Genomic DNA, 14,373 nt, shown 5'->3' with positions numbered 1-14,373 from the left:
TCGAATATATCTTAATAGAAGGAAGCTAAAATCAGGATATCATAAAACAGGCAGCATATGGAAATCATAAATAAGCAAAACCGAAGAATTCTTTGCTGGTAGTATATGTACAGTGGCTACATCTATTTGTGGAACTTTTGGGCAAAATGCAAATGGATTTCATCTGAAGCCATGGTTCATGGAAAATCTTCTGGTACATGTGTGAAACAAGTTTGACTCTATTCAATTTGGCATGCCTTCAAGAAGACACAACATTAGACCATATAATGAACTTATTCACAAAGTACAGGTACTCTTTGTTTACTGACCTTAGAGACCTATCTATTACTGAAAATATTTGGGTCAATTTGATAGTAAATAAACCTATAAGATCTTAAAAAGAGGAAATAGTTAGCATATTCAACAGCAAAAATAATTTTTGGGCGATCATGAATGCAAATGAAGAAAGATTTTACGTATAGTGATGAACAGTTTTACTGAGTTTATCATTTGACTGCATAGAGAAAAACAAATCCAGCAGCAGTGATGCATAATCTTCAGGACAAATGTACATATATATATACATTTGACAAAAGAGTTATATTTAAATTTTTCCCCTGAAATTATCGGATCAAATTCTGGAATGCATGTAATGATTTAAAGCTGATAAGGATTTATGTTTCATATATACTTTTTTTGTAATAGCTTCTGCCTTTTCTTTTCTTGGCGTTGTTCCTCAACAATGAGAATGGAAACCCCTTGATATTTCTTAAATTTTCTCTATTCTTAAACTTTGCACCCAATAAATTCCTTTGATCCAAAGTTCACCGTACCATACCGAACTGGACAGTACGGGGTATACCATACCGTACTAGTTCGGTACCCGTATATGGTACGAGAGGCATACCGACACTCAGACACCGAACCGGTCCCAAACCATACCATGCTGACAAAGTGATAGTGTAGCACCAGTACAGGCCCAGTACCGAGACGACATACCTTACTTTGAAATTTGAACCAAGGAATGCTAAATCGGCCCGTACCGGCCGGTTCAGCCCGTACCGAACCGATACCGGCTCTGACCAGTCCAGTTCGGTGTTAAAAATCGGTACTGGTTTCGGTACGGGCTCTGACCAATCCGGTTCGGCGTTAAAAATCGGTACTGGTCAGTACCGGCCCGTATCGGTCGGTATCGGCCGACCATACCGGCCCGTACCGGTTTCAAATTTTTTGGGACTTTTGAATGTGTAAACCAAGCCGAACCAGTGGTACCGGTTCGGAAGCACCCACCGGTACGGTCAGTACAACGGACCCTGCTTTGAACAACATGATACATCATATTTTTCTTTCAATTTTTCCACTTTTTCCTTATATTTTCTTTCCACCCATTTTGCTACACCCAAAAGCCTACTTTTTGTAATTGTGTAAGTAAAGCCCAGTTTCTCTAACTAACTGTACCAAGGATCTCCTTGGCCCAATTTTAAGAATTAACCATAAACTCAGAAATCATCAATAGTTAGTTGATTGTGTACTCTTTTTGGTTAAATGTTTGACAATTTGTAATACAACACATCTCAGTGCAAACTAAGATATACTATTTGTAAGCACCACATGTATCCAGTTATGTTCATTGAGACGTCAAGAAGCAGCATGATCATAAACTTGCCATTTTAGACAAATCTTGCAGCATCTATAGTCTCCAAGAAGCAAGATTCCTTGATTATGACATTGAAACTAGTCCATTCTGCAGTTTCACTCCTGCCACTTGGATCCAAGGGTACCATAAAAAAATATTGTACCCTCCACTGAGTCCTGTTGGAATTCCAGTCAGTCTCTGTGCAACTAATATCGTTCCCTCTTCACCATCATTTCCAGTCAATGGGTGGAACTCATCAGACACCAACATTTAGAATTGCTTTTCAGGTCTTAGCCCTCAACTCATGTGCTGCTTTAATTTATGATTTTCATAATCTGTTCCCTTGTACAAATTGTGGGTTCCAACTTTATAAGACAGATCAGGAATATTTGCTGTCCATCTGACTGCCAAATACTCGCAACTAGATGTAGTTATATGGTAAAAGAAATTATTCAGCAGAAACTTCTAAATGAAATCTTATCCATGAATCTAAGGAACTCAAGATATATTGGATTTGATAATTCTAAATCAAACTAGAAAAAAACAAGTGCTTAAATTAAAGAAAAAAACAAGAATTGCATCAACCTTAGTGATCAAATAAGAACAAGCAAGCTGTGTACTTCAGCGGCATTTACCTCAAAATAATCAGCATGTATGAGGTCTGTTAGGATTTCTCTAAACTGCAGGCCTAAAACACCTGTTAGGTACTTTGAAGTAGAAAACAAACCGGACTGGAGAAAACATAAGAGCAGATTTTCAAATATCAGGCGAAAAAAAGATGGTAGGCGCCGAAGAAAAGCAGCTCGAAATAAGAAACCCTGCACTTTTGCCAATCTGTTGCTTAAGGCAGTTCGCAAAACCTGCAATAAATATTATATTTGATTGTAACATCCAGCTTACGGTAATCTAGGTGTTGCATAAATACAGAAGTAAGAATATCCACATTCAAGTTAAGTCACCCAAGAGAATTAAGCGCACAGATGGTAATACAACAGATCCTGGCAAAATGGCAATAACATCATACAATGCCTACTTTTTGTTTCTCTTCAATTTATTAAAGTTACTTCCAAAGTATAGATGATCTAGAGAATCTTACAAGAACAACTGGTTCGCTACTAAGGACCCTTGATTTTTTGGATAAACCCCAACAGATTCAACAAATTTAAGTGGCTCCAAATCAGGGTTCCCCAAAGCGTCCCGAACTGGATGGTTTGGACCATACTGAACTGGCCAAGAACCAAGATAGCTCGGCTAGTTGGGACGGTTCGGCCTTCAAAACCCCCAAGGTGCCTCGACACCTTCGTGGCTTCATTCTCCCCCCCCCCCCCCCTCCTTCCGCTATGAACCGGAGCTCCAAAGCCCCTCCAAGCCGTCATCGGAGGCTCCACCAGTACCCCATGCTAACATCATTGCCATCAATCAATGCCAATGCCCTGTATGCCTCTCTCATTCTCCCTCCCTCTCCTTCTCCCTCTCTCCCCTTTCCCTCTTTCCCTCTCCCTCTCCCTCTTTCTCCCCTCCGTCTTCTCTTCCCATTCTTGGTTCTCCTCCTTCTAGGGTTAGGGTTAGGGTTTTCTCCCTCTCTCCCCTCCTCTTCTCTCAATCCTTCATCTCTAGTACACCTCGGCTCAGTATGGTACTTTCAATACCGTACTAAACCGGTAGCCGGCCGATACAATCTCCGATAGTGGACTGACGAACCTAGCTCCAAATCAAAAATAGAAAACTCTACAGTGAACAAGAAGATGATTAGCAACACTAGCATTGTTACATTCAATGGATATTACTGGCAAAAATAATAACCTAAATAAAAGAATTTCTTGGTAACATGTAAGTCCCTAATTCCCTACCCACCTCTTGATAAGAAAGCAGACCATATTTAGGAGGAAAACAAAATAAACAAGTTCCACATTCCTGTTGTTTCATCCAATGGTGCATGCACACCAACTTCACACCATGTGCACAAATTCCTTAAAACCATCCCTAGCTACTTGCCACTCTCCAAAGATAACGGAAGCAAGTCAACAGTCCCTAAGATACATTTTGGATAAAAACCAGATTAGATTGCCTTCTTTTATAACTACAGATATGGTTCTACATACTATTTTTTTCATATTACTAGCATAACATAATTATAAGTTTATAACCATCACTACAAGCATGTGAAATTAATTAAGCCATATGCCAAAAGAAGTATGGCCAAGTGAACATTTCCAAGAAAATTTTTAAAAAAAGATGAATCATGTATGTAAAAGAGGAAAGGTAAGAAGAGAAAAAAGAGGCTTACCGCTGTAACTACTAAAGCTAGAAGATTCCGCATGCCCATTGGACCCATTTGTGAGAGCAGGATTGCAGATAGAACATGTAGAGACCTTAGTCCCCCTCTTTTCAATGTTGCTCTCTTAATTGAATTCACATTTACACCATCTTGAATTAAGTTCTCTTTACTATCACCAGATGCTGGGTTACTAACAGAGGAATCTGACCTCATGGACCTGCTCCTCAGACGTAGTTGTACATACGCAACAGTTCCACCAGCCATGAGGACACCAGTGACAACTGCAAGTGTTCTCCTGTTGGCAAAATACCATATCTTAGTCTCAATAATTTTCTTTGCAACAAAAAGATCAAAACATAGTCAAACTGCTTGCTGTTAACAATATTGAGTGTATTAAAAGGATGTAGGGGCCATCAAATCATCCTCTCAGGTGCTTTGAAACATATGAAGATATATATAGAATTATAGCTGTTAATGTATACATTGACAAAGAGAGAAAAAAAGATATGCACAAACAGATAGACAGGGAGACAGGCAGACAAACAGAGATATGTACACACCCAGATTAGATTAGACAGATAGCTAAATTCTAACAATATGTAAGATTATGACATATTACTAATCTCCTTACCAATCTACCAAGCTTTCCATGACACAAAATGGAGTAGAATATAAATTCACAATATCGAATAACAAGTGCCGTGAGTTGTGACATTTGCTTAGAAATGGAGATCGGTGACACATATTCTAACAACAATTTAAGTTATTGATCCTTTCTTTTTAAGAATTTTAGGTTGGGAATTCATAAGAAAATTTTGAGATACACAGAATATTTGGTGAAGAAAATCCTACATTCACAGTTGACAATAAATGCAAGAAGAGGAGACTAGTTCATCTCAAGTGTGAATGCATGATCACATACAGTAGTTTATAATAAGCGCCGAGTCCAAGGACATTGGTGTACCGGATGGAAGCCGATACGAAATCCAAATTTGGGTCAGTACAAGCCCCATACCGTCCCATACCGAGCTATACTGTCCTGTACCAAGGCATACCGACCTATACTAAGGCGTATCGAAATAAAAAGTAAGAAAAATTATTAAAGGATTGTTTCGGTATGGGTGTGCCCAAGGTACGCAGTACCGACTGTACCGATGTACCGGTGAGCATCGGTACTGGTATGGTGCCGAACCAAACCGAGCCGAACCGGTACTGTACCCATTGGGCTAAAAACCAAAAAAAAATTGGAGCCGGTACGGACTGGTAGGTTCGGGCCGGTACCGGTTCGGTACGGGCCGGTACCAAGTCGGTATGGGTCGGTACTGGTCGGTACGGGCCGGTACGCATCGGTACCGAGATTGGTGAGATTCTGATACGGTACTAGGTATCGAGATTGATGACCTTGATTGGCAGTTTATTTGTTTTATGAGATACTAGGTGGATGCTTTCTAGATTCTCACATGTTAACCTCTCCTCCTAAACATGCAACGTCAAGAGTTGGTCCATTGAGTACTTTTTCCTTTTGTGTGTTGCAATGAATCTTGGAAGGTCCATACTCTTTTAGCAAATAATTGAGAACAAATTGGACAAAAACTGCTTCTGACAAGTCAATCTCAAGAGACTTGAGTTGGGCAAGTTACATCTTTCATCTTAATGACGTGCTCAACCACACCACTACTTCCATAATATTTCATCAATGAGAGCCCAACATCAGGTTGTTGGCTAAAGCTTTATCCAAGTTGACAAAGAGTTCTTCCAATGTTTAGGAAAACCCTGGTAGTTGGGTTATCAGGGATAAAATTCTTAATATTCCAAGAAATGTGGATTTGTATGAGTAGTATGCTTAATTGAAGAGATTGTTTCCATCGCTCATACTTAGCCTTCACTCTAACATATATGAATCTGTGGGAACAGCTGGTTTGACCTCACAAAGCACCAAATCTAAAGCCATGCATCCTGTGTGAAGATAAATTTATCTTTCCATATTAATAAATTAGAACTATTTAAGTTAGGGATACAAGATGTAGTCTCTAACATGACACCGAGGAGCATAGATGCAAGACATAATAACAACTATACATTACATAATCTTTATTGCTATAAAGCAGAACTATAACCAAGAGCAACCCAAAATGTAACAAAGCCTCCACATTAGCAAGTAAAACTTTTCAATGAAACCAATGAGTGGTTCATGATTTTTAAGAAGACCCATGGCCGTTGATTGGCAAGGATCAAGTTCCTTATCATACAGCAAATCCATCCTTCCGCCCCATCGTACATTTTCTTTATCATGATAACTTCCCTTCGGGGACACGCACAACTAATAACCAGTGGCAGAAAATTAGACACCATAAAGAGAGAAAATAATTCAACCTTCTTTGAATTGAACTCCCTAATGTATTAACTACATGATTACCTTTGGCTCGTCAGCACAAGGTTAGGAGGCATGATTTTGATCTTGTGAACACTCTAATGCATGGGATGCTTTGTCTCATCACCATAGATGAAGAACTTAATAGTGGTCTTTATAGCCATGGTCTTGAAGAACTTACAAAGCATTTATTTCAACCAAAACAGCACAATAATATAGATAAAATTAATGCATGCCCTAGATGCCCTAAATTCATTGTTTTCGCATGTTTAAAATATAATTCATTTAAGCATACATCAACATGTACACAAAACTATGTACATAAGGCCAAATAAGTCAGAATGTAAATCAGCTATCAATATATGTGTGTGTGTGCGCGCAGTAGCCGAGTCCTGTTGCACTTGTTGCGTGAAACAAAATAAGGCTAGTCACTGGTTTACCCAAATCAGCTACAGAAACAAACCTAAACTTATTACCAGCTCATGTCAAGGTCCAAGCTAAAATGGGTTTAATTAATTTAGCTTGGTTACATATGGTCAGACTAGAGCAGATAGGTCAGTCTCAAAAAGATTTAATTTAGCTGGGCTCAAACATAATGGGTTTGAGTAAACTCAGTTATAACTTCATCATGGTAAAAACTAAAATTTTCCTTCTATTTATTTTCTCTTCCACTGTCTTCATGACATCATACCATTGCATTTGTTAGCATAATATTGATCATAGCCACTTGATTGTCCAATAAGTGCAGAGTGATAGTATTTGAAAATGGTGAGGAAATGAGATCAAAAATCAAGGAGAAAGATTGAATGAACCTCTGTAAAAAATTTCATCACCAAGTCCCATGGACCTGCCTTAACACCAGACCTTAAGAACTTTGAATTGGATCATGAATTTGTCAATGAATTTTGAGATGCACAGCGGATTTGTTGGAGAAAATCCTATGTTTGTAGTTCACAATAAAAACGATGGGAGAAGGTTGGTCCTTCCAGTCTTTGCTAGTTCAACTGATGCATAAATTAATGGGCAATCACAGGCAATAGTTTCTAACAAACACTGGAGAGTGGAGACCAAGTAGATTGGAGTATAAATAGCTTCGTACTTCACTAACCCATCGAGGGAACTTTTAGTAACACATTAACGGTTTTAAACTAACACAGGTTATTATGATCCAAAATCCCAGAGTCAGCATGCTAACTCTTGTAGCAAGAATATATAAGTACAGTTGCATTAAAATCAAGCCCACTTGTCAAGTATGTGCCAGTCGTAGCCAAACACAAAGAGAGGTCTTAGCATTTTAAATTCTAATCAATAGAAATAAGTTAACTAAAGCTTATAGTCATGTGTTGAACCATATCTGTAATCCTACAGTCCATTGTACTGATTTAACATAGTAGCATTAAGCATCTATACATGGAGGTACAAAACAAGCAAAAACAGAACAGAGCCATTTCATGTACCTCCTTGCAGCCAAAAGTTTGCGGCCATGCTCGGTTAACTGCAACAATTGTAGCGAAGGCATAATTTGAAAATGAAACAACCCTAACGATAAAATCAATTAGTGATGAAATTTGCTCCTAGCATCCAACTGCTGCAAATATGAAGAAGAAAGAGACCACCAAAGAGCCACACCCATGTTTGGCCCTACAGCAGCAGAGATGGAAAAAAAAAACAGAAAAATGAGATATATATCCCTATGGTCATGTAGATCACTCCTAACAAATCACAAAACATAATATAATTTAGCAAAGGGTATATCAAGAAAAAAATGAAGAAAATAATATTAATACATAATATCAGAGTCACTATGACACCGGAAATATTAGGGGGTTAAACAAAAGAGGGGGAAGAGATTAGGATAGAGGAGAAGCAAGTAGAGATATCAACGGGAATCTGACACTAAATTCAAATAGAAATAACTCAAACAATCCAATTCTTCATTCTTTACGACATTACTTTATATAAATAACACATGACACTTTCTATTCTGTAACTAATACGTCATAACTTTCTAAAAGACAAACAGTAATTATTTTCACAAATAAGAGACACATGCATGAACCGTAATCAATATGCCTAGAAACTCTAAAAGATATATTCCATATTTATGAACATATAATTACATCTTAACAACCACTAATTATTAATTGCAAATAAATACTATTTGTCTAGGCCTCTAAATTATGGGCTCCTCCAAAATGGGCTAATCCAAAATGGTCTACTCTAATCTAACATGTTTATCACACTTTATGATACTGAGGCTAAATGATAAAGTATCACCCGCTAAATATGGCATTATCTCCAAGCTTCCATAAGATAAATCATATATTACTCAAGTTAACCAATATTTGATAAGCTTCTCCTGATACACATGGGCTATTCAAATCCACATGAACATGCATCAACCTGTTGATTAAACCAGAATACATGTACGCCCACATTTTAAGCAAAAAGGATGTGTATATAGATGCAACCTTGTGTGCATGATGAAAACCTGCTCTGATCTATGGTTGTATCCCACTGATCTGTGGCTATATCCCTCATTGATTTTAGTTCAAGATAGTTAAACTAAGAAAAAGACTAGAGAAAGGGAACTTGCTTAAGACAGAGAGTGTAGAGATTTCCATTTGAATGGCAAGATTTAGTTGAAGCTGCATGTACCAGCCCTTTCATTATCAGGGAGTGAAGCGATGTAACTGAACACCCTTCTCCAAGGAACTTCTTTCATCATTATTTTAATTTAGAACGTTCATGGGTTTAGGGCAACGATATAGGTACCAGTTTGTACCAGCCTATACCAACCATACTAAAATGGATCGGTGAAGAAGTGTACTTTGGACATCCTTTGCAGTGGTACAAAAGAGAGAAAAAGAATGTGTTGGCTGCCATGCCAGCACCAACTAATATAACTTAATCACTATCATACAGTACCCAATACCGCAAGGGAGCAGCATTTAATCGATATAGGAAGCATTACCAAATAGATAACCCACTGTTGATCACCACTCAGTTCAATAGGGGATATGGAAGCCGATTATTGGCTATGCACAAGTGGGCCCCCCAACGACACCACCGACCCCACTGTGTTTGGCACCAATCCCAAATAGCCTCATCCTGAGTGAACTGAGCGGTCATCATTGACACATGATCAGTAGTAGTGCTCATATTTTTAACCTTGGTCTAGGAAGCCCTTCACACATCTAAATGGGGGCCAAAAAAGCCTTGTCCTGTCTAGACATTTCTTTTCAAAAAGAAACCATAATCATTCTATTACCCACATTAGTCAGTATTCTAGTAAGTTTTTCCCTTCAGAATTTGGCCCATCAACGTTGTCATAACCAGATCCAATGGCAAATTAGGGGCAGATTTGGAGTTCATATCAGATATCTATTACAATATCTCTTACATTTTTCCTGTTTAAAGATTTGAATTGCATACACATGCATGTGTCATACTCATTTATAGCATGTGTTTTTTGTTGTTGCAGCTTTACTTATCCCTTGTGCTTTTGGCCAAATATGGAAGTCGGTGCACTATCGCAAGTGGAAGACTCTGAGTACCAAGGTCTAATTAGAATTCTTAACTAAGTTTTTGGATGATAGTGTTTCATGATTATGCTTCTTTAACACTTAAAGAAAATCTTTGTTGCTTATCTCATAATGTGTTTAACATCTTGTTTACTCTGTTCAATTTAAGTATTTTAAAAAATAACTAATAGAAAAAAAAATGGCCTTTATCAACATGCTGTTCAATGACATAAAGCCCGTCTAGCAACATTAAGATGCATTTCTACCATTACTAAGCTAGCAATACAGTTGTAGAAAATACCAATAGCAGCTTCACAAAACATTCTTTAGAATCTCCTTAATATGTCCAATGCTTCTGCCTTCGTCATATCCATAGCCTTTGTTATTACATTTTGCTGTGAACACTGAACTCTAGAGCCTAGACTCTAGAGCAACCCATCATAAATCATAGACGTTTTTATCCTAAGAACTTGTCATCTACCATCCTCTGTACAAATCCACATAACCGATGAATATCTCATGCTTTCTTTTTAGTCTAGATTCTTGCGCATCATGCTATCCTGATCGCCCACTGATTGTTTATGATACTTCACATGTTCTACACAAATTCATACACAATTCACAGTCTTCTTCACATATCATTTTTAATTTGTGCAAGATCTGTGGGTCAGAGGATCAGAACCTGATCCCAGAATCGTATTACTTAAAACATCTCCATATGGCTCAGCACTACTCAACTTGTGGAGTGCCACATACCCTGCTGACAACAACTGCAGCTCCTTTACTTAGTGTTACTCCTTATTCCCTCTGTCTTTCTTTAAAGTCTATTTCTGATTTATGACAACACTATATCTCAAGCTTTGATCCATAAAGGTATTTAAATTAAATGTCCTTCTGCCAAGTTAACAGGTGTTTGCCTCTTTCCCAGAAGAAATCTAGTCTTATGTTTAGTATCATCTGATAAGAACATGGTAGCCCACAACTGTTAATAATGTAAGATACGAACAGATCTGCAAGAAGGAAATTTCATGACATAGTTTTTGAAAAACATAGACATGAAAATTTAGCATCAACACCACCCCAAGGGTTCATGAGGAGGGTTCAGAAATGTAATGAAAGCATAGGAAGGATAACTATATTGATGCAGACAAGTGGCAAGGCAACAAAAAAAAAGATAAGCTAAAAACAATTGCGCATGGATATTGTGAGGACCCATGCGAACGTGTGTTTAGTCCCAAATCGATTATTTGCTCGAAAGATCTCGGATACTTATACAAGACTGAGGAACTCAAAAAATACATTTCGGCTAGCCATTTTGGGTGAAGTCCTAGGTTGTTGCAAATGGTATCAGAGCAGACCCAGCCTATGGCCCATGTGGACTAGAAGATGCCGCAGCATGGGCTCAATGAGGTTGACCATGGGCCGATCGTGGTGTTTGTGATTAGATTTGGATAGATTTAGATCCTTAGCCTGACGAGGATGCTGAATCTTAAACAAACGGGGGGAGTATGTGAGGACCCATACAAGTGTGTGTTTAGTCCCACATCAGTTATTCGCCGAAAAAATCTTGGATACTTATATAGAACTAAGGAACTATTCAAAATTGCAAAATATACTTGCACAGTTACATACTCCAGCGACAAATGAAGACCGTGAAACAGTTTTTCTTCTAGATTACTAGATTCTGAGTAGGAATCAAAGGGATACATTTCATACGGATGTATCAGTCAGATAGTTACCCTACCAAGATGAATCTTAAAAAAATCTCAGAGGTATCAGTCCCCAACCACCTTCTTGGTTGTAATACACGCCATGTGATGAATCTTAAGAAAACTCTCAGAGGTATCAGTCCCCAACCACCTTCTTGCTTGTAATAAACGCCACATTAAACCATGCCACCTACCAACCTCATTTCCTCACACGAGTTCAAGAAATCAAAGAAACGCAAGAAATTCAAGAAACCGAAGAAATCCAAGAAGATCGCCGACCTCATTTCCAGAAACCGACCCCTCCTTTAATTAAACGTATCGAAGACCAAACAATTCGATCAGAAATTCAAGAGAAAACGAAAGAAAGAACAGCATCAAAGTAAAAGAACTGGAGATTTTTACTTACGTGTGAAGAGGAAATTATAATTGAAATCAAATCAAGAAAAACGGGGAGACGAAAGATCCGCCCTCTACCGCTCGGTCTCCCGAAGGAACACAACAATTATAGAATTGAAAGACCAAACAATTCGATCAGAAATTCAAGAGAAAACGAAAGAAAGAACAGCATCAAAGTAAAAGAACTGGAGAGTTTTACTTACGTGTAAAGACGAAATTATAATTGAAATCAAATCAAGAAAAACGGGAGACGAGATCCGTTCTCTACCGCTCGGGCTCCCGAAGGAAACAACAATTCAAGAATTGAAAGTGGAGAGAGAAATCTAGCGTTTTATTGGAACATTGCATCGAGACAAGGGTAGAAGGAGAGAGAGAGAGAACTACATGGTGGTTTCGGTGGCAGGCAGAGGAATTTAGGAAGGAGGAAGAGGAGAAGACTAAAGAACGACGAGGACAGTGTGGGAGAGGAGTAGCTCCTGGAGTTGGGTCACGAGACAGGATAGGTGGGATTCCTCGTCTCTTGTCTTTCGACTTTCGAGGCCGCGGTCTGGGCCTCCCTCCGATTTTTTTAAGCTTATGCTGTTCTCTTGGACCCCACTATGATTGGAGGGGTAGTCGGCAACGTCTTCGCGAACTGACTTGGTGACACCTGAACCGGACCGGCTACGGTTTTTCTACTATTTGGATTCTCCTCAATAATCCCTGTGACGTCTCGTGCAAGCGTTTAGTCCCACATTGATTATTCGCCAGATAAATTTTGGGTACTTATACAGGTTTGAAAAATCCAAATAATACCTTCCGACTAGCCATTTTGAGTGAGGTCCTGAGTTGTTACAAATAGTATCAGAGCGGATCCGACTCATAACCTATGTGGTGTAGGAAACACTGCAGCACAGATCCATTAGGGCTGACCACGGGCCGATCATGGTATTTATGAATAAATTTGAACCCTTAGCCTGATGAGGACGTTATGACTTGAACATGGAGAATATGTGATGATCCATACATGGTAAATTTTGGATACTTGTACAAGATCAAGAAACGTTGGGACTTGAGTTAATTCTGCTTACTTTTCAAACTTGGAGAATTTAATTCGACTACTCATTTCTTAAAGGGTATGAAGAAAAATCATTTGCCAGTTCTTTAATTCTTTCAACATCCGACCAGATTTTTGACGTTTTGTTAAGGCATTGAAGTCAACATTCTTAACAAATGTTCTAAGATTATAGGTGTACATTAATTGAGCAATTATTTCTTAGGCTCGAAACGTGCTATAGATATTAAAATAGTCAAATATAGGAAGCTCATGGAAAGAGTGACGTAAGTGCTTAGATTGTTTTCTTGAAAGCATGTTAAATTTTATCTATTTATAACCTTTACATATTTGGTGGTCGTGCCACCTTTCATTTAACAAGTTTCAATTATGATTGAAAAAATAGATTTACACAGCGGTGATGGAAGTCAAGTAGATCCTGAAGTAAGATCCACTCTTATGTAAATTATGATAATACCTTGCAATGGCAAGCATTGGTTAGTCTGTCAACCAATTAACATTTACCATATCAATATGGTGGATTTCTACAAGTTCCAACTAATATTGTTGACAAAGTCATTAGATGCTAGATAAAAATGATCTGAAATAATTGATCACTAATTTAACAAGTTGCTAGTCCCGCTTGTTTGAAAAGAATTTATTAGCTTAGGATGTAACATCTATCTACCTGTCAATGACGATAGCCATCATGACATATGTTTTGTGTCTTTTCTTTTATGTGCTAATCGCTATATATTTTCATCATCTTGACAATTTTAGAATTCATGAAGTAAAAAATCATATGAATATAGTCAAACTTCCGTATAAACTATTATTAAAATTTTTTTTTAGATACTACTAATATTATTAGGAAAAAATTATAGGTTGAAAATTTCATAACTATGTTTGATTCAAGCATGAAGCAGGTATAAGAGTATGATTTATGTTTGCCAAACAGTATTTAGGAAGGAGGAAAGATAAAAAAGCTAAGAAATAGTTACGTGGCTCAAAATTGCTTGTGACTCGTATAACCATTCCACGAGAGCTGTCAATAGCTGTCATGCAGGCATTTTTAATAAAGAGTCAATCGTCTATAAATTATTTCACAAAATGGAGCCAGTTAGTATTGTTTGGCTCACGATATAACTATTTTCACAAACATAACTTTAGTTTTTTTTCGTTTTTCTTACTTCCAAATCAAATGCAAAAAAAAAAAAGAAATCTAAGAGAGAATCGCTGCAAATCACCACCCTACCTTTGCTCTTATCACCAATTGTGCATGGCAATTTGTGATTGGTGGAGTACACTCTTTCTTAAGTTATTTTTCCAAATAAAAGTAACTATCATAATGGTGACGTGAGAACCCATGCGAGCGTGTGTTTATTCTCATATTGGTTATTCACTGGGTAGATCTTGAGTACTTATACAGGATCAAGAAACCTAAATA

General features: G+C 37.9%; 1 protein-coding gene across 1 annotated transcript in view; it reads right to left on the bottom strand.

Annotated features, from left to right (window-relative positions):
* LOC103702624 (ABC transporter D family member 1-like) overlaps positions 1-11,993 on the bottom strand; it is a 40,033-nt gene extending 28,040 nt beyond the window's left edge. The window contains exons 1-4 of the mRNA XM_089928669.1: positions 11,904-11,993; positions 7,722-7,759; positions 3,903-4,188; positions 2,251-2,475 (exon numbers count right to left, since the gene is read on the bottom strand). Coding sequence (XP_089784795.1) covers positions 2,251-2,475; positions 3,903-4,157 — 480 coding nt within the window. The 5' untranslated portion in view covers positions 4,158-4,188; positions 7,722-7,759; positions 11,904-11,993. The remainder of the gene's footprint in view (positions 1-2,250; positions 2,476-3,902; positions 4,189-7,721; positions 7,760-11,903) is intronic.
* Between the last annotated feature and the right edge of the window lie 2,380 nt (positions 11,994-14,373).

Source organism: Phoenix dactylifera, chromosome 2 (genome assembly GCF_051530095.1).
Source record: "Phoenix dactylifera cultivar Ajwa chromosome 2, Ajwa_hap1_PhDact_Kaust_v1.1, whole genome shotgun sequence".
NCBI classification, from domain to species: domain Eukaryota; kingdom Viridiplantae; phylum Streptophyta; class Magnoliopsida; order Arecales; family Arecaceae; genus Phoenix; species Phoenix dactylifera.
The sequence above is the reverse complement of the archived record's forward strand: the minus strand, read 5'-3'. Positions and strand labels throughout refer to the sequence as shown.